The 20,278-nt window shown below is 48.3% G+C and overlaps 1 protein-coding gene and 1 pseudogene across 4 annotated transcripts in view; one reads left to right on the top strand and one right to left on the bottom strand.

Moving 5' to 3' along the window:
• Positions 1 to 1,025: 1,025 nt before the first annotated feature.
• Tlr5 (toll like receptor 5) overlaps positions 1,026 to 20,278 on the bottom strand; it is a 25,259-nt gene continuing 6,006 nt past the window's right edge. The window contains exons 1-5 of one of the 4 annotated variants that reach the window (XM_031337393.1): positions 13,015 to 13,294; positions 10,945 to 11,119; positions 10,370 to 10,495; positions 5,437 to 5,547; positions 1,026 to 4,705 (exon numbers count right to left, since the gene is read on the bottom strand). In XM_031337393.1, the coding sequence (XP_031193253.1) occupies positions 2,122 to 4,705; positions 5,437 to 5,483 (2,631 nt within the window). In that variant the 5' untranslated portion in view covers positions 5,484 to 5,547; positions 10,370 to 10,495; positions 10,945 to 11,119; positions 13,015 to 13,294 and the 3' untranslated portion in view covers positions 1,026 to 2,121. Of the gene's footprint in view, positions 4,706 to 5,436; positions 5,548 to 10,369; positions 10,496 to 10,944; positions 11,120 to 13,014; positions 13,295 to 20,278 lie in introns of those variants that run through there. The other 3 variants (XM_031337401.1, XM_031337400.1, XM_031337389.1) reach the window with 3 other exon arrangements.
• Positions 5,560 to 7,065, top strand: LOC116068175 (annotated as a pseudogene).

The following is a 20,278-nucleotide window of genomic DNA, read 5'->3' as shown; positions in this document are numbered from 1 at the left end:
TATGGGGGAAGGGGATGTCTCAGCAGGCCCATGCGGAGGCATCTCTTCCCCCTGAGGGACCACACAATGGTATAATATAAAATAGAGTTTATTTAGGGCATGGGGAGGTGTGTTAGTCAGGGTTTCTATTCCTGCACAAACATCATGACCAAGAAGCAAGTTGGGGAGGGAAGGGTTTATGCAGCTTACACTTCCACATTACTGTTTATCACCAAAGGAAGTCAGGACTGGAACTCAAGCAAGTCAGGAAGCAGGAGCTGACACAGAGGCCATGGAGGGATGTTCCTTGCTGGCTTGCTTCTCCGGGCTTGCTCAGCCTGCTCTCTTATAGAACCCAAGAATACCAGCCCAGGGATGGCACCACCCACAAGGGGCCCTACCCCCTTTGATCACTAATTGAGAAAATGCCCCACAGCTGGATCTCATGGAGGCACTTCCCCAACTGAAGCTCCCTTCTCTGTGATAACTCCAGCCTGTGTCAAGTTGGCACACAAAACCAGCCAGTACAGGAGGTGGGTTAAGAGGGTAGTAGAGGGAGAGAAAGGCAGAGTGGGAGAGTAGAGAAGTAGAGGCCAGCCATGGCCATGTGGAGAGAAGGGGGAAGGGAATGGGGAAGGGGAGAGCAAGAGAGAAGCAAGAGATCAAGAGAGGGAGGAGGGGGCAAGCAGCCCCTTTTATAGTGGGTCAGGCCTACCTGGCTCCTGCCAGTTAACTGTGGGGAGGAGCATACCTGGCTGCTGCCAGGTAACTGTGGGGGTGGCGTTTAGACAGAATGCTAACAGAGGGATTCTATATGGTTTGCATAAGGACAAATATACTGCTATCTGCAGGGTAAGCTCAGGCACATGGGTAAGAAGTGGTCAAAGAACCTGGTACGTGAGCGTCTGTCCCGGGGAGGGTATGGGAGTGGCCTTTTATCGGCTGAGTTCCCTTCTATGTACTCATGGTGCATGAGCTGGCCTGGCAATGCTGGCTGTGGAGGAGTCGGAATGGGAGGCGAGGGGACTGTGACACATAGTCTTCGATTAAAAGTGTCTTAATGCTTTTGCAAAGAAACATTGCTATATCAATAAACATGCGAAAAGGGTTATAATGCAAAATATACATAAATCTTTTTTTTTTTTTAGGATTGAAAATAAAAAATAAGAATTCAAAGAGAGCACTACAGACTCCAGAAGTTTCTGGATATGTTTCTTCTCCTGGGCTCTCTAGGGCAGTTAAGGAAAAGATCAGAGAAGTTGTGACATTCCCAGCCAATGGCCATGCACAGCCTATTTGTGTGGTACATATTGTTCGGCCTACAGGAGAGAACACTGAGGCCCAGCCATGGTATAGTGCACTCAACTTACACAGCTAAGAAACCAAGGAATGAGAATTCAGTGAGGAATCCGTGTGTGTGAACTCCACAGCCTTTTTGTAGCTGTTGTGTAGCTGATGCAACAGCTGTTGTATAGTTGTGGGGAAGAAAGCAGAGCAGGCTGGTGCTAAGTCATGAAAGGGTGTGAACGCCAGATTGAGAGGTCCCATGCAGAACGTGGCAGTGGCCCACAAAAGCTGGGCCTGCAGGGTCAGAACAGGAAGTAAGTGCGTTCAGGCCACAGCAGTGAGTCTGCGGTCATCCATCTATCTGTCCAACTTCTTATCACTTACGCACTTCAGTGTGGTGAGCAGTCCCCAGCAATCGGCCTCATGCCTACTGCCGCCAGAGAAGGACCCATCTCATCTGTCCACGCTCTACAGAGCCTTAGGAACTCAGGATTCTCAAGCCACCTGCTTTTGAACTAACTGAACAGCACAGAAAGCATCAAGCCACCTGGAACGTCTCCCAAGGTGCCCTCGCCACCTGGGTGGCAGGCAGTGTGTAACAGGATGGAAGGAAACGGTGTCATTGGGCCTAAAAGGAAATCAATGGCAGGTGGGAGCCCTTCGAGGCAGCTGCTATTCTCTGGGACCTATTACTTCCCATTTGGAGGTCAGTGAGACAAAGTACCCTGTTGACATGAAAATCAAGAGATTGATGTTGTTTTCATTGTCAGAAAACAACCTCTGGGAAGAACCCCCAACGGCTGTGCCCGTACGGTGTGGAGAGTTATTTATGGTGTGTCCACAGTGCCCTTTCCGCTAGGAAATGGTTGTTATGGCTCGCAACTGAATGGAACTGCTGCTCTTCTTCCCTTTTTCTTCCTTTAGAATGCATCCAGAGAGTTTATCAAGAAACCAGTCAACATCCTGGAGGTCTTCGGGCCACCTCAGGTACTGTTGCTTTTGCAGAAACCCTCTGATGGTCTCATGTCTCATCAGCTGATACTGGGACAGCGAGCCCACCACCACCACTATGAGAACGCTCTTGAGGTCCGACAGACACCGGCTCTGGGCATACCTGAAGGCTTCCAGGCACCAGCCATCCCTCAGGAAGTGTCTGCTCACTAGACACACCGTCTTCCTGCTGCCCCAGACGGCCGCCTGGATGTTGGAGATATGGTTTTCCCCTGGAATGAAATCTCTTTCTTCAAAGCACAGCCTGAGCCTGTTTCGGGAACTGTAGTGAGCATCCAGGTGTTTGAGCAAAGCATTCTGTGCCCATTCAAAGTCTTTGCTACTGAAGCAGAAGTAGGCGTCATATCTGTACCCACTAGGTTCCAAATTCCGGACCTTGTCCTTGAACACCAGCCTCTGGAGAGTCTTATAACACAGGAAACAGATCCCCCGGAACTTTACGACTATGAGAGCGATGATGAGGAACACAGCCAAAGTGACTGTGCACAGGATGAAAAGGGAAAACTTTAGGGACCGCATGGCTTCCTCTTCATCACAGTCCTCGGTGGGTGTGTTGTAGACGGAGCTCCCTAGCAGTGAGTTAGGGTACATGCAATATATGTCTTCAGGAGAACCAGACAGGGTGACATTGACGTGATTGAGCCAGAAGATAAAAGTTCTAAGTTCACAGTCACAAACGAACTCATTATGAGTTATGTCCAAGACATGAAGCGAAGAAAACAAACCGGGATCAGGAGAGAAAAGCTGATTTCTAGATATATCAAGAACCTCTAAATTAGCAGGTAAACTACCCGGAGACAGCACGGTCAGCTTGTTAGCACTCAGACTGAGCTTCTGTAATGCAACCAGGTCCTTGAATATTCCTGGTGGAAGGAAATTAAGGTAGTTATTATTCAGGTAAAGGACTTGGAGGCCGGAAAGGCCTTTAAAAACATCCCAACAGAGGCCGGTCTCCCAGGCAAGCTGCAGCATATTCTCTGCCAGGAAAAGCTGTTCTAAGCTTGGGTTCTCTGAAGTGGTGTAGACCGCCTTGCACGACGAAAGGCGATTCTGGTTGAGGATGAGGAACTGGAGCTGAGGGACTCGCAGGAGAAAGTAGAGGTCAGACAGACTTTCCAGCCTGTTTTCGGATAACTCTATGAAGTTGGCTGTAAAACGGATGTATGGCAAATGGATCAGCTTATTGCCCCCCAGGAAGACCATCTGTATGCTTGGAATAAAACCAATGGTTTTAAGAGCGTTATCACGGAGATCTAAGGTTTGTAACTTGTTTAATAATCTGAATGTTTTGTCTTGAATGATCCCAATGTGGTTCCTTTGAAGGTCAATGTAGGCTACTCTAGGAAGCCCATAGAAGTTGGAGTCATAGAGTTCTCCCAAAAGATTATAGGATAGATTAAGAACCTGGAGGCTGTCAAGTCCATAAAATGCACCATCTCCGATCTTGTTTATCTTGTTGAAGGCAAGGTTCAGACTCTTCAAATCCTTCAGTGTCTCAAACAGTCGGGGATTCAAGGAGAAGATATAGCCATGTGAGAGGTCCAGTTTTAGCACTGAACTCCTGGACAGACTGGCAAATGTGCTCCGGTCAGGATCTTTGATGTTCTGGAAGCCAAAGCCAGGACCCATGATGTGGTATTTAAAAATCAAATTGGAAATCTGGCTTCCCTGGACGATGTTGCTGAAGTTCCCTGCGATGGCCGCTGTCCAGCCATTTTCAGAAAGATCTAGTGTTTCTAGCCTCATGCCTCCGAAAGGGTTTCTGCATGTCTCCCAGACCACAGAGACCCTGCTGAACAGCCCCGTTGATTTGAGGCCAAAGAAAGACAGTGTTCTGCCCTGCAGAAGCTTAAGTTCATCTTCGCATAAAGTGAATATTTGGTTGAAAGCAAAATTTAGGTCGCTTAAGGAATCCAGTTCTTGAAACGAAGAATGGAGGTGAAGGCTGTCAATCTCGTTGCCAGATAGGTCTAAGCGAGCTAATGAATATAGATTTCTGAAGTAACCGTCCCTTAATACAGCACTGGAGAGTCCACAGGCAAACAGCCGGAGTTCCAGGAGATGGGGCAGTCCCTGAAAAGCATCTGGATTCAAGGCTTCAATCTGGCTTAGGCCCAGGTCCAAGATCCTAAGGTTGGGCAGGTTTCTAAAGGCCTCTGGGCCAATGGTCATGTTAGCATACTGGGTCCCCAGCTCCAGCAGCTGGAGCTGCTCCAGGAGTGGAAATGATGCGGTGACAACCGAACTGATAGAGTTGAAGCTGAGCAGGAGACTCTCAATGGTGGGATCGAGGGCCCAGGGAACCTGGGTAAGGTTACAGCCTCGGAATAAGGCTATCCTGCCATCCGAGGAGCAGGGAGCTATCCCCACCACGGGGCCGGCCATGAAGATCACACCTACGAGGAGGTCAAGTTGATATGCCATGATCCTGTGGGAAAAGAGAGAGTTAAAACCACCGCAGACAGGCCTGAGGCTTGGCACACGGGTCCTCAGCACAGGAGGGTCTCCCGTGGGAGGGTGCTATCCCTTGGAACCCTTTGCTCAAGTGGCTCCACAAACGTTCGGCTGGCAGATCCTTCTTGCTCGGCAGACTTGGTGGAACAGAAATGACCACTCTTTTCTTCTAGAACACTTAATGGTGCATATTGTACACACTGGGCATCAGTACCTCACAGCTATTTCATCCAAGCTGGGGAGGTAGATCAGTGGTGGACTACTTGCCTAGCATGTGTTAGGTTCTAGGTTTCCTCCCAGCACCATAAAAGCAGCAAACACGTAGCCAAAAAAATTATTTATTTCCCACTCAGTGTTTGTTCATCCATTCCAGAGTTGCTGAGGGAAGCAGAAAGTCATTAAGAAAAGATAGTTTTACTTGTGTTCATCCAAGGAGTCCCATTCCTAGCTCTCAGAAGCTTTGCCGATGATCAGACAGTAAACACATGAGTTTCTCTGCTCTATTCTGTCCCAGACTCTAGCCCATTTCCCAAAGATCCGATCTGACCCTATGCACTGTGCCCATCATCATACAGGCACTGGGCACTCTATGCATCTTGATAAAGGGTCTGATTTGATCACCTTAATTAAGTGGGTTATGCACCTGCTCCATGCCGGACACATATGGCTGTTTGAGAGTATAATGTAAACCAGAAATACACTCACCTGCTGAAGTTTGGTGCAGGGGGTGGGGTGGGGAACTCAGCATCCATCCACGGGCTACAGCAGCAAAGGGTGTCTCGCAGGTGTGACCGGCATATGTTCCAAGCATAGGTGCTATGTAAGAGGAGAAAACATTAACAAGGATCCCAGAGAGCTGATGTCTTCTGCGGTGGTTTGAGTAAGAATGGCCCCATGGGCTCGTCTAGTTAGATGTGTAGTCACCAAGGAAAAGGGCTCTTTGAAAGGAATGGGATCGGGAGGAATAGACTGAAGGAAGTGGATCACTGCAACCAGGCTATGAGAGTTCAAAACTCCAGGCTCTGTCAGTCTCTCTGGGCCTGGGTTCAGGATGTGGCTCTTAACTATTTCTCCAGCAGCATGCCTGCCACGCCTGCCACCATGTTTCTCACCATGGTGACAATGGACTCAGACCCTGGGGCTGTAAGCCAGCCTCAATTAAATCCTTTCTAAGAGTTGCTGTGGTCCTCTCTTGCTCTCTGCAAGCACCTAGACAACTTGAGGGAAGAACACCGAGGCAGAGTGGTTCTGTTTGCCCGGATGCAGTTTCTTAAGGAGGACACCCTCACCTTCCTGAATATTGTCTCTCCTTTTGAGCTCAAGATGGGGTCTCAGAAAAAAAGTTCAGAAAAGGACCACGGGCCAGGCCTCTTCCAGCATAGAGCTTGGTTTGGGAGGAGCTGCTGCAGCAGATGTTGACCAAGAAGAAACTGTGGGTGAGAGAGCTGTACAGGATGTAGACTCATGGTCAACCCTGATCCAGGAGATCTTGGACTTCAATCAAGCTCGGCAGATGAAGTGCTTCAATAGTAAATCGTTCTTGCGCAGTATGTTTCTGAGAGAAGCTGGGTAGTGACTGTATGTACTTCTTGGAGTGCAAACATGTATACGGCAAGGCCTGTCTGAAGGATTACTTTGAAATCCAGATCAAAGACGGTCAAGTTAAATCCCTCAACTGTCCAGAACCACGGTGCTCTTCCGTGGCTACTCCTGGTCAGGTCAGAGAGCTGGGAGAAGCAGACTCATTTGCTCGCTATGACCGTCTCCTCCTGCAGTCTACCTTGGATCTAATGACAGATGCGGTGTAATCGTCCCCGTCCATGCTGCCAGCTCCCTGTGATGCAAGAGCCTGGTGGTACCACGACTATCTGCTCCAGCTGCAATGTTGCCTTCTGTACCTTATGCAGACTGACCTATCATGAGCTTTCTCCATGTAAAGTAACTGCAGAGAAATTCATAGACTTATGAAATGAATACCTACAAGCCGAAGAAGCTACTAAAAGGTTCTTGGAACAGAGGTATGACAGGAGGGTGATTCAGAAGGCCCTGGAGGAGATGGGAAGTAAAGACTGGCTGGAAAAGAACTCCAAGAGCTGCCCCTGCTGCGGAACACCCATACAGAAATTAGACGGCTGCAACAAGATGACCTGCACTGGCCGTATGCAGTATTTCTGCTGGATTTGCCCGGGTTCTCTCTCTCGAGCAAACCCTTACAGACATTTCGCTGATGCTGAATCCCCATGCTTTAACAGGTTGTTCTATGCCATGGATATTAATGGAAATATTTGGGAAGACAAAATTGAGGACAGCAACGGCGACGACGACGATGACTAGTTCATTCCTTCTGCTCACAATATAGAAGTGGAATGGTCTGCTCTGATCTTCTGTCAAGTACACAAAGAGACCTTGCAGGATACTTAGAGTGCCATCTATTCACTCTTCCAGTGTAGAAAGGAAGAACAGGGTGTATATTTTTCCTTTGGTTCTACTGATTAAGGCACATGCATTTTCCATGTAACATAATCTGATAAAATTATATGCCAAAGGATCAGAAATGAAAACTAGAGGAGATTAAATATTATAATATGCCCAAACTGTGAATAGTTAAAAAGTAAATATTTATTTTCTCCCTCAAGCTTTAGGTTAGGCAGAGGGTCAAAGAGTTAAGCTTTTAGACCATGTCCAAGAAGCCTGAAGTTGGAGTGCTCTCAGTTCCTTCCCTCAGCTAGGGACATTCACAGCCCCAGCCGTGCTGGCCTGGGAGCCTGATCCACTCTCTGTACACGGCTCGCTCCGCTCTGTGCTGTGGAGGAGCCTCTGCTCTGTAACTGACCAGTTAGTTGTCCCAGTGTCCTTCTGCTCCACTGCTTGCCAGAATAGAAGTTTATAGTACATTAAAAGTATTTTTAGTGCCACACAATCCCTTGTGGGTCACTTGATATTTATGAATATTGTATTGAATCCACTGTTTTAAAGCCAAATGTAGAATTTAGGATTCTGGCTCAGGGTTCCTTCAGATTCAGAGTCAGAGCTGTCTCCGTCCCATTGTGTTCTCAACTTTCTCCCTTTTCCTCCCACCTCTTGTGGGCAAGGACAGTTTTAACGTTGATTCCAGCAGTGTGTGTCTTTATTTCCTCTGCTAGAATAGAAAAGAGCCCGGTGTATTCCTCATGAATGCTCTCTAAACCTGTGAAGAGCACCGTGGTTCTACCCCCATCTTGTGAACCCTCGGGTCCTCTCTAATCACCTACAGGGATTGGACTTTCTCCCCTCCCCTCTTAAACAGCGGTGTGTCGAGTGATAACAGCAGCTTGATAGCTGGATTCCTAATTCTGGGTTTTATTGGCTTTTTGAAAAACCGTTTTCTTCATGATTCAGTAAGTGGCTTGGTAGTCACTTGGTGGATGTTTTGAAAGGACGGTAATTCACCTGTAGCTTGTGAGCATGTGTTTTCTACTTTGACACTGAAAATTAAGGAATTGCTTAACTGTCAGCTCAGACTGTTTCTGGATTGTCAATGAGGATGCTTGATCTTAACAATAAAGTAATTTAAAATAAAAAAAAAAAAGAGTTGCTGTGGTCATGGTGTCTGTTCACAGCAACAGAACAGTGGCTAAAGACAGCTTCCGCGTGCATGGCTCCTCCATCTCCTCACTTGCTATCAACTGCTCTTATCAAAAATCTCTGTTGAAAGGTCCCCAGTTCCAGAAAGCATTCCCCATCCGCCCACGTGTTAAAGGATTCATTGCCACCCTACGACACTGCTGGGAGGTAGTGGAGCCTTTAGGGGGTGGGGCTTAGTGGGAGGAAGTTAAGTCAAAAGGGTTGCCGTCTCTTTTATCATCCCCGGAGCCATTCATCTTTCTCCTTGTAGATCCCTGTCTACTCTGCCTAGACTTACCATCATGCTGCAGCCTCTGCCAAGGTCAACTGTGCACTGGTCATCCTACCCCAAATCAGTTCCCCATGGCTCTTATAATCACCAAATATGCATCCTGACTGATTAAGCAAGTCCAGAGAGGGCAGACTAGAATCTACAAGGGCAGAGATGGACAGCTTGAGAGATGATATAAGGAGGCAGTTACTGAGATAGGTCCTAAGTGAAGTTCCATCTCTCTTGGCATGCAACCCCAGGACGGTGATTCTCCAAGCTCGTAGAACCCTGGCAGGCAGATGAAGGAATCCAGTGTGAAGCATAAGTCTGTTTGAGTGGTACCCAGAGTGAGGTGGTACCCAGATCTGAAGATGCGCTTCAGTGGAGACAAGAGTGAGCAAACCAGGCTTGGGGCCCACGAAGGAAAAGAAGCAGTGATGGAAATCTCACACTCCCTTCAAATCTTATGTACCCCTCTTTCACACTTTACAATGGGAAGTGGAGTCTACTGTGACCCACAAAGCACGGACAAGCAGAGCCTCACTGCCCACACCTGAGGATGCCTCACTGCCCACACCTGAGGATGCCTCACCGCCCACACCTGAGGATGCTTCACTGCCCACACCTGAGGATGCCTCACTGCCCACACCTGAGGATGCCGCAGTGCTCAGCTGCACGCTTTTCACGCTCCTCGTGTGGTTTAGGTTTTTTTGGGTGTGTTTCTGCATAGTGCAGGTGGGCGTGGTGAGCGTGTGCCTACCCACGTGCCTGCTTGCACATCCAGGGCAGGGTGTCAGGTGTCTTCCTCCAGGGCGCTCTGTCTTATTGCCTTGGGACAGGATCCCTCGAAATCCTGGAAGCTCAGTGTTCTGACTTGCACAGCCAGCCAATAAGCTTTCAGTATCTTCCTGCCCTGTCCCCTGTAGCGCTGGGGCTGTAGGCACATGTCACACACATACGCACAGTTTCTTCACAGGCTTTGAGGTCTTGAGTATTTTGGAGATCTGTTGACAGTTTCGTGACTGTCTCCTTGCACGGGTATCACAGACCTAACGCTATGCCCAGGCTCAGAGTTCAGCAGTCTCCTAGGGCCCCACCCATTTCAATGTGATATGAAGGGCCTTCAGTTCACGTGGAACCAACCGCCATGGATCATGGTCTAGGATAGGAACATGTGGAAACAGGATCTGCAAAAGGGAGATGTGGCTAACGCACTGGGCTGTGCAGTCCAATCACAGACTGCAGTTTGCTGACTACTGTTCTTGAAGAACAGAGACGAGACACTCTGACTCCACATAGGAGGGTTTTTTTAAGCGACTCTACAATAAACATGGTGTTGAGCTACAAGAAGGTTCAGGAAAGAGCTAGTGTGGTTCTCAAGTCACAGCTGCTATTTACCCAAACATCCGGCCGACTTCTCATCTTGTGTAAACAGGGTGGAAAAACTCCCTCAGGGTCCTAAGCGTGCGGGCGCCAGCTCAGGATAAGCACGGTTACATTTCGTCATTTCAGTTCTGACTTTTGTTGGGGTCGGTGTCGATCCCCAGGTGTGGTCACTGAGCTAGATGACCTTGATTTCCTGGCAGTGAGTGATGGGCCTAAATAGCATGTATCTCAAGCTATTTCAACATCCAGATCCACGAGCAAAGCTAAAATAAAAGTAAGCAAGAATGAAAACCGCTGAACGAGTAGACTGTAAACAAAGGTCTTTGGGCGCAAGACGTCTTTAAGATGTATAGAAGAACGGAATAATTCCACTTTTACCTCTGAGGCAGATCTCTGGTTAAAATGGCTGGCGGGACCGGTGAGCAGGGGAACCGGATGCAGGGAGATGAGGTGTCTAGAGAGGCTCATGCTGAAGGTGTAGGAGGAGACCCGGCAAGCAGTGTCCTGAAATGAGAGACAGAAGCTCAACTGTGTGGAAGTAAATACATCCAACAGCAACAAGGCAAGCGTAACTAAAGATGAGCACGAGGCAGCCAACCAAGGGTCGCAAAGCAAGAGGAGCGCGCTGACTAGTGTGGGCAGGAGAGGGAACCAACCCAGAGAAGATCACGTGACTGGAAGCCATGCCCGCTAAGTGGTTGAGGCCACAGCGGAGCAAGGTCCTGCACACGTGGCTGAGAGCCCAAAGAGGCCTGGAAGCTCTGACCAATTGCTTTTATTCCAGGCTGAGGGGTTGGGCCCTAACCTTCAGGAAATCCCTTCAAACCCCAACAGAGGAGTCTGCCATCTTGTGGTTGCTAGAGATGAGAGGCAGGAAAGGAAGAGTCACAGACTAAACTCAGGGTCAACCATCCATCACTAATCAGATGCTAAAAAGAAAGCTACAACGTTACTTCCACAGTTAGGAGTCTCCGGTGACATGCGCATTCACTTTTCACAGTACTAGATCATTGGACCAGCATGCATGAGGTCCTGGGTTCGATCCTCCCTGCCACATTCAAACCCGCTGGCGGTTTTAGTGATTGCCCTGTGGCTAGGTGTGGTGGTGCATGCTTGTAGTCCTAGAACCTGGGAGATAGAGATGAAGAATCAAGAGTTAGGCTAGGTTGCATAGTCAGACCTTACCTCAGACAGAAACAAAACCAGTTGCACCGTGCAAACATCATACACTTCACTCCCAGGATCTATAGGGAACAAATAGGGCTACAATATAAAGCTCAAAGGAGTCATCATTAGCATGCACACACACACACACACACACAGGACAGGAATTAAATTAAAAATGGTATGTGGTGAGCCTAGTTAAATAAACAAGAGACCCATTAATACTTCAACATTAACTTAACTTGACTTTGGGAAAGCCCTGAGGTTTGCTGGTGGAAGTGGGCGTCAGGAGGGTTCAGTCGCTGAATTATTACGAAATGGTAAGAAAAGGGGAGGCTGTCTGGTACCAGGGGAGAAGTTTAACACCAGCTGTAGATGCCCGAGGCTCAAAATACACTGAGAGTGGAGGCAGCCGACTGACACCAGGGTGTATTTTGTACTTAGGTGGCTTAGTTCAGCTTGGTGCGGTTTTCTGTCTTCATAGACAATACATTGCGCTTAAGAAAATATGAAATACACATTTCTGATACCAGAGTGTTTTGTTGTGTTTTGTTGCTATTGATTGAACCCATGGCCTTGGGCATGTTAGGAAAGAGCTTTTCCACTGAACTGTAGCCCCAGCCAAGTTCTCTAATACATCCATAATCTTCCTCAATATATCAGTTTTATTACCTAATATCAATTCTCTTAGAACAAGTTCACACTTTGAGACAAGTATTATAGCCGGACTGTACCAGTTCAGTTAAGGGTAGAAGAATCCGGTTTTGTACACAGCTTCACCCTCTGCATTGAGCAGTACGGGCTTGGGAACCCACCTCGCAGACTCAGCTTCAGGGAAAGGGTGTGCCGGGTGGGTCAGGGTCCTCTCTTCAGCCTCCGTGTTCTTGTTATGCTTAGAGACTAAGATGAGCAGCCCATAACTTGAGGACATATTCGAATCACTGCAGAGTCTGGAGCCCCAGACTCCCCTAGATCTGTTCAATGAGGCACCTACAGATGGGGGCGCTCTCAGAGAAATCTGTGTTCTAAGCGGGTGTGAAGCCTGAAAAGTACTGGCATACATCCCTAACTGTTGAATTTGCCAACACCTTGAAATCGCCTGGGGTCTGAGCCTGAGTCCCACCAGAGAAAGGCTGGTTTTAATTGATCTGGCAGGCTCGTCCAACATGCAGCCCACAGGTCCTATGCGGCTAAAGAGAGCCAGGGATGCTGGCCAACACAAAATTGTAAGCTTATACTTTAAAAACAGGATGCGATTTTTTGTTCGGGTTATTTTCTGTGTAACTTGATTGCAAGGTTCTTGACACTATGTTGCAATGTCAATAGGTTGGCCAGCCCTGGTAGGGCAAGGCGAGTTGAGCATCTAGAGTTGTTAGTTCTCAATAGGGGACTCAGTCGCAGACAACTTGATCTCCTACCCCTTCGGCTACAACCCTGACTCCACCCCAACCATCCAGTGCATAGAAACACCATGTAACAGGATTTCTGATGACTCGGCCATTCTCCCTCTGGGCAAGCATACAAAAGTACTGAAAGCAAAAACCCCTAAAGGAATTTATATGCCATGTTCATAGCAGTGAGATTCACAATAGCGAAGAACCAATAAAGGGAAACAAACGGAATTGGGTGTATATGTAATTGAGTACAACCTAGCCTTAAAAAGGAATAGAAGTCCTTTAAAATTTTTAATGTTAATATTGGTATTATTATTACTGTATATGTGCATGTGTGTGTCCGTGTGTCTGTGTGTCTGTGTGTGTGTGTGCACGCAGGTATGCATGTGGAGGTCACAGAACAACTTTGTGAAGTCACTTCCTTCCTTCTGCCTTTATAGGGCTCCAGGGACCAAACTCGGGTACCTGCAGAGTCATCTCTGTAGCCAGGACACATGGCACAGCATGGATGGATTCTGAAGACACAAAGTATAATCAGTGAAATACAGAAGAGCAAACATTGTGTGATTCCAAACTCTGGCACAGGCTAAGCAAATACTCTCCCACAGAGCTACCCCCTATCCTACACAAGGCTTCTGGAATATATAAATTTACAAAGACAGATGGAACCCTGAGGTTACTAGAGGCTGCTAGGAGGAGATGGGGCAGGATTGCTCAATGGACCCAGAATTTCAAAAATTCGGGACCACAAGAAAGCTCTGAAGCTAGAAGACAGGGGTGAATTTGTTTAATGCCACTGAACTGCATGTACCCTTAAGACGATTTCAATGACAGAGTTTATGCCATGCATATTTGATCACAATTTTAAAAAGAACTAAGCCAGCCCAGTGTGGTGGAAGGAGGGGGATATTCGGTTCAGGTTCATCCTTGGCTACATAGCAAGTTCGAGGCCAGCCTGAGCGATGTAAGACTCTCCCTCAAAAAAAGAATTATCAATTTAACAAGCTAAAATCCACTCTGGGCACTACAGCAGATCCACAGGCCTGGGTGCCGTTGAAAGCAGCATTGAAAACCGTATCCCTGGCATCTCTAATGCGAGCAGTTCTCAGGCTATGCTTTGAGAAGCGTGGGTCTGAAGGATCCCCTCCAAGTCAGACATCCCACACTCCTCTGGGATGAAGCTCTGGTGAGAAAGCTGGAGAAAGCCGGGCATTGGGTTTTGATTATTACGGCTGGGTTAACTCGCATCTAGGGCTCGGTGGGGGACAAACAGGAATAGAACAATCAATGCTGGCCTCCATACTCCTGCCTTGCCGTGTTAATTAAGATAATCAGGCCTGAGGGAGGAGGTCAGCATCCCTTTCCATTCAGCTGCCTTCATTTCCGAGTTAATCCCAGCCATTAAGAGAGTAGGTTGCTTTCTTAATTGCCCGAGTAGGAAGCTGCCTGCTGGAGCAATCTGCGTTATAGGCTGCAGTATCTGCAGCAAACCCGTTTGCTTGCATTTTGGGGTGCTGCTCCTCTCCTGACACCGAGGTTAGTTGGTGAACGGCTCAGGATGAGCCAGGGAAACCCTTGTGTTAATTTAATACTTGATCCTTAGAAAATCACACTAGTAATGGATCATCAGCAAGACCCCGGGCTCTGAGCTGAGACCGGGACAAACTGTGTCCATGAGATGAATTGTGCAGAGAATGTTGACTCTGGCAAGTGCGGGGTCCAAACCTGGGGCACCATTGGAGTACCAAGCATGGAAGACTTCCTATGCAAGAAAACAAAAATTCATTTGCAAATAGGTACCTCAGAGAGTTACTTCAAAGCCCACCTAGTAATGACCTGTGGACTAAATCCAATGTGAGTGCGGGATACAGGCTCAGACAGAATGCTGGATTGGAGGATGCAGGCTCAGACAGAATGCTGGGCTGAAGGATGCAGGCTCAGACAGAATGCTGGGCTGGAGGATGCAGGCTCAGACAGAATGCTGGGCTGGAGGATGCAGGCTCAGACAGAATGCTGGGTTGGAGGATGCAGGCTCAGACAGAATGCTGGGCTGGAGGATGCAGGCTCAGACAGAATGCTGGGTTGGAGGATGCAGGCTCAGACAGAATGCTGGGCTGGAGGATGCAGGCTCAGACAGAATGCTGGGCTGGAGGATGCAGACTCAGACGGAATGCTGGCTTGGAGGAACTGTGGACCCAGAAATACTCTGACCAAGGGGTCTTCCTTTGTTGGTGCCATAATTTGAATCTGAAATCTTCTCCTTAGGCTCTTGTAGCTGCCCCTCCCCCAGCCTCAGCTAGTGGTGCTGTTTCGGGGAGTTGTAGAAGCTTTGGGAGGTGAGACCTAGTTGGAAGAACTGAGTCACAGGATGTGGGTCCTTTCAGGCTTATTGTCCCTGGCTCCTGTTTATTCTCTGCATCCTGGCTACTGGCACTTTTCCTTCTATCCCTCATCCCTCAATACCGGATGCCCTTGGGTTTCTCAGTTATTTGGGACCAGTTGCCTTCTGTATGTCCACACGCCATGCATGCTGGTATCCACACGGGTGCGTTACGTCGGTGTGCCTTTAGCACACTGTCTCCAAAATACCTCGTTTCTCCCACAGCTCAGGAGTCGCCCCACACAGCAGCCACCTTCCCCTTGTTCCCATTTCTAAAAGACATAGAAAGGCTCCAGCCCTGGGTGTGCTGCTGCCCTCTGCCAGCCACTGTTCAGCTAAACTTTGGGGTCGGGGAGACCCATGGGAGGGCTCTACATAGCCAAGAGGTAGCCCCCCACCTCTGTGCAGCTGTGAGGGAACCCAATGCTTTAGGATGGCACAGTCACGCACACAGAACTGCCTGTTCATGAGAGTTGGGAATGATACAGGTCCCATAGTCTCCGGCCCCATCCACTCCAGAGCCTTTGGGGTGGGCACAGCAGGCGAATGTCCAACACCTGACAACTGTTCTGCAACCAGGACCCAGTGTTCAGCGCATTAGGTTTCCAGGGATGCTATGGACTCAGGAGACTGGCTGATTTCTTTACCAATGCTCACCATTCTCATCAGGGTCTGCTTGCCTCTCTAAATGTTTATGATTCCTCGACACAGAGCACGTCTGTTACATCTAGCCTAGCAAGAGCTTCCCCATTGATCTGCAGTCTTTTGTTCCATGTGCTATGGGTGGGGAGTGGGGATGCCATGAGGAACCATCTTTGTTTCCCTGGATTTCCAGTCTGGTTGATGCTCGGAGACCAGAACTCCTGGCAGGCTGGAATTCCCTACCTTTCTTCTTCGGGGCCTCAGACCATCTACTAAATCTCTGCTGCCAATGTACTCATGAACGAATGGCCATGGGGGTCCCTGGTTTGTATTTCAGAGCTCACCTGCAACCCTTTCTGCAAATTAGAATTTCAATTTCTGATGCTAGGCAGTTCTCTCTGGCTTGTGGTAAATATTTGCTGAATGGATGAATTCATCCACATCCTGCTCTCAGGCCTGCCTCCCTCTTCTTGGCCCTGCAGGGATGGCTGCCCGGGGCATGGGAGGTTTGTGTGCTTCTCTGGGTCCCTTGGAAGGTTTGGCCTCAGCTTGTTCAGAGCAGCCTTAATTTTCCCTTGGTCTCTCCTCGAAGTCTTACACAGCAGGTGCGGTCATCGTGGATTCCCTAAGATCCCGGCATCAACGAGGCTGAGGGCTTTGCTTTGGCGGTCCCAGTGCTGCTTGGCTCAATTCAAGGCTCTCTGCCTCTAATCAGGATGGCTAAAGTGATCACCCTGCTTATCTCTCATCGAGTTGTGGGTTTGGATCTTAAATATCCCCAGAGGCCCACGTGCTAAGTCTTAGTCACCAGCTTCCGGTGCCCCCAGGAGACGGCAAAGCCTTCAGGAGGGGTGTAATAAAGTAGGCTAAGGTATGTAGTTGTGCCCTTGAAGTGGATATTGAGGCCCGGGTCCCTTCTATCTCTCTGTCTCTCTACTTCTTGGTATTATGGGATGGGCATTTTCCTCTGATGCGTGCCACTGCCATGATGGACCTTGCTGCCACAGGCCCTAAGCCAACAGGCCAAGGGACTATGGATGAAAGCTTCCGAGCCTCCCTCCTTATTAATTACTCAAGTGTCTTGTCGTTCTGACAGCGTGTGATCCCAACGGATGCATCCTTCATTGGGCGGCTGGAGGCAGCTTCCCGGAAGACAGCTCTGACAAGAAACGTCCTCAGACCCACAAACCAGAGCTCTGCAGGGTGGCTCCAGGGTCCCCATTGTACACGACATCCCATTCGAGAACGGTCACCTAGAGGGGACCTTTCAGATGGAACTGTCATTTTTATAGAGGAACAACTCAACGCAGGCAATCATTCCAATTTAATAATCGCCATACTATCTACTGCCACTGCCCTGCCTCCTGGCTTTATTACTGTTTTTTAGAATCTGGCCTTCCCTCACCCTTCATTTCTCTGCCTAGTCTGGTCCCCAAGCTTTGAGTTCTGAGTACATATATACATATACATATATATACATATACGTACACATACACAAACACAAGCACATACACACACATATATGTATATATACGTATACACACACACATATATATGTATATACACATACACACACATATATATGTATATACACATATATACACACATACACAAACACAAGCACACACACACACATATATATGTATATATATGCACACACACACATATATATGTACATACACACATATACACACACACACATATACATGACACATACATATGCCTCCTTGGCTCACCCCATCCTGTCTTCCCTCAAAGCCTGTCTCAACAGTCCTCACATTCCTCCAGCCACATTTACCTCCCTCCTTTCCTCCCTCCCCTGCCAGCTCCATCTTCATGGCAAACCTTCATTACATCATGCCTTCCCTATTAGACTGAAGTCTTATGGCAAGGCGTGGGTTTTATGCATACTTGATGCCTCACCGTTCCGAGCACAACTCCAGGCCCTAGCAAGATTCCTTCCCGTTAGTGTTTTGAATCCAGAGTCTCCTTAAGAGCACCCACCTTCCCATACTAACACCAGGGGCACTTAAGAAGTCTCATTCTAGGACCAGCAGATCACCATTGTTCAAGGACTCCTGTGACCACTGGAATCTCATCGCAGCCACAGCAGCAACTGTTTTTAAATGAATTGGGAGGTTCAGCATTGGCTTTCTGAATAAACAGAAACCATTACATGAAGGTTTTTCTTGCTGCATGCCACTTTCCTCTTGGCCGGTTTCCATTATGCATTATTTTTACTTCCCTATTGGACTTCCGGTGTTTTGGCTTTTAAAAAAAAAAAAAAAATCAAAACTGAAAAGTTAGTGCACAAAAGCGATGAGTGTCACTATGGCACTTCATCCTAGAGCTGTCCATCAGTGGCTTAAAGGTTGAACTGACTTGGTGAGAACATCAGATCATCTTGTAGATGATCAGACAGGTCCTTGGTGAGGTTGGGCCCTTGAGTAAGATCTCAAGGTAAATTCTAGACTGGGGACTTGGATCCAGCTGCAAGCGCAGCTGTCCGCTTATTCATCTTGACATTTGGCTTTCTGAGACAGAGTCTCCCTGTGCAGCCCAGGCTGGCCTTGAACCCCAAGTCTTTCTGTCTCTCAAATGCTGGGATTAGACGTATGTGTCCCCCGTGCCCCCCAAATGGAATGTTTCCTGGAAGAAAAAAGTTTGAAATGCTTTTCCAAACCAAGAGCTGTAAGACATGAGGGCTGAAGAGACTGAGAAACGTCCGGTCCAGCTTCCAGTGCAGAAGGTAATAATGTCTAAGTCACTCAGTCAGGTGGGCAGCCTTTCTGTTTTGCAGTACCAGGGAGGAAAATAAAATCACTCTGCTGGTGAGGATGACCCCCCTAGGACCTGGAAGTCTTTTTCATCACCTGCCTGTGAGCATTTGGTTTCTGAGATTCCGGTCCTAGGACAAGACAATTACCTTGTCTCTGTACTCCAAGGAACCAAGAATTTGCTGACCCAGGGGCCTTGTGGGTTTCTGAGGGTGAGTTGAGTGGGGTGGGGGACAGATGGGGTAAGGTAAGACCACCGTCAGTGTTTGGCGAATGATGCAGGGCTAAGCGAATGACGAAGGCAGGGTTAGGAGCCGGTGTGTAAAGTATGGGGCCTCAGATATGGATGGGAGTGGCTTAAAGGTTGAAGAACTGACTTAGTTAGCATCAGATCATCTTGTAGATGATCAGACAGGTCCTTGGTGAGGTTGGGCCCTTGAGTAAGATCTCAAGGTAAATTCTAGAGCGGGGATTTGGATCCAGCTGCAAGCACAGCTGTCAGGCTGCCATTGCCATCTTTAAATACAACTGATTCTTAAAATTCTAGCGGACATATGCAGAGCCTCAAAGGATGCTGTGCACAGGGGTCCCCTGGAACTGGGGGGTGCTGATCCATCTCATTTGGGGAAACCTGACAGCATGCACCTTTTAAAATTAAGAATAACTGTCTATGTGTGCGTGCTCATGCGGGAGCCGGAGAGTCACTACAGGTATCACTCCATTCCTCTTCCACGTTATTTGTGGAAAGTGTCTTCACTGTTTCACTGTTCACTCTGTACCCCAGGATAGCTGGCCCCCAAGCTTCAGAGAATTCTCTCGTCTCTTCCATCTCAATGAGATTGCTGCTTGTGCGTTCCAGGTTCTGGTCTTTGTGTGGGATTTGAACTCAGGTCCTCACACTTGGGCATCGAGTGCTTTCCCCACTGAGCTATCTTCACCGCTAAAGAGTCTGCATTTCTAGCATGCACCCAGGTGCTGGGACTGACCCGCTGGCCACGTTCTAATGGGCACTTTTATACTTATGGTTGCCAGGCACAAACTCATTCTCCTGTGAATGCTTAATGGCTATACTAGTGCATTCACTCCAAATCCTCTCGCCTTTCACTGGAGCTTTCTCATCAGGGAGAGCTGGAAGAGCCCCCAATAGTTTAATCTGAGCTCAGGAAGCAAGAGAGCTTAGGATCCATTTCTCAGGTCCCGCAGGTGTCCTCCTGGTCACCAGCAGGGGGCGCACGCTGGGCAGAGCCCACAGGAGAAGCCCTCCGCCCTTCGCGAGAAAAGTTAGAACTGGGCTCTCTTGCTGGGAAGCACCGATTGCCTGCCTAATGGGGTGCGCTCCCCATTAAGACGACGACCAAACTAGTGGCTAAATTCGATCCTAGCTCCAAATTTAACAGGTGCGTGAGCTTGGGTAAGCGCTGAAGTTCTTTGAGTATCGGTTTAATCATCTATAAAATAGCAAGGATAATCGTTTCCACTTCCGGACTCCAGCCGCACTGGGGCCCAAACCGGAGAACCAGCTACCTGTGTATAATCCTCCAGCAGTTCTTGCTTTGCTTAAGTAAGACAGCCAACATTCATGTACCAACACCACACTAGAAAGGCACACCCTTAGAAGCCACTGAAGGGGAAAGCAGAGAGAAGGAACAGGGTTCGTATTGGGTTGGTATTTCCTTTACCATTCATGGTAAATAACGTAACAATGACCCCTGTAGGCAACGGTTCCTGGCACCCTCAAACAATAAACAAAACAAAAACGATACTGGGTAAAGACAGCATCAGTTTAGGTTTAGGCTCCGAATGGTCTCGTCCTGCCTGCTTGTTATAGACTCATTAGAATACATTTACAGCAGCTGACCAAAATAAAATAATTTCAACTGGGTGATTATGCAAAACTAGCGACTGACAAGACACACTTAAGTCCATGGGG

Source organism: Mastomys coucha, unplaced genomic scaffold (assembly GCF_008632895.1).
Source record: "Mastomys coucha isolate ucsf_1 unplaced genomic scaffold, UCSF_Mcou_1 pScaffold1, whole genome shotgun sequence".
Classification (NCBI taxonomy): domain Eukaryota; kingdom Metazoa; phylum Chordata; class Mammalia; order Rodentia; family Muridae; genus Mastomys; species Mastomys coucha.
Note: the sequence above shows the minus strand (reverse complement) of the source record. Positions and strands in the feature narration are given on the sequence as shown.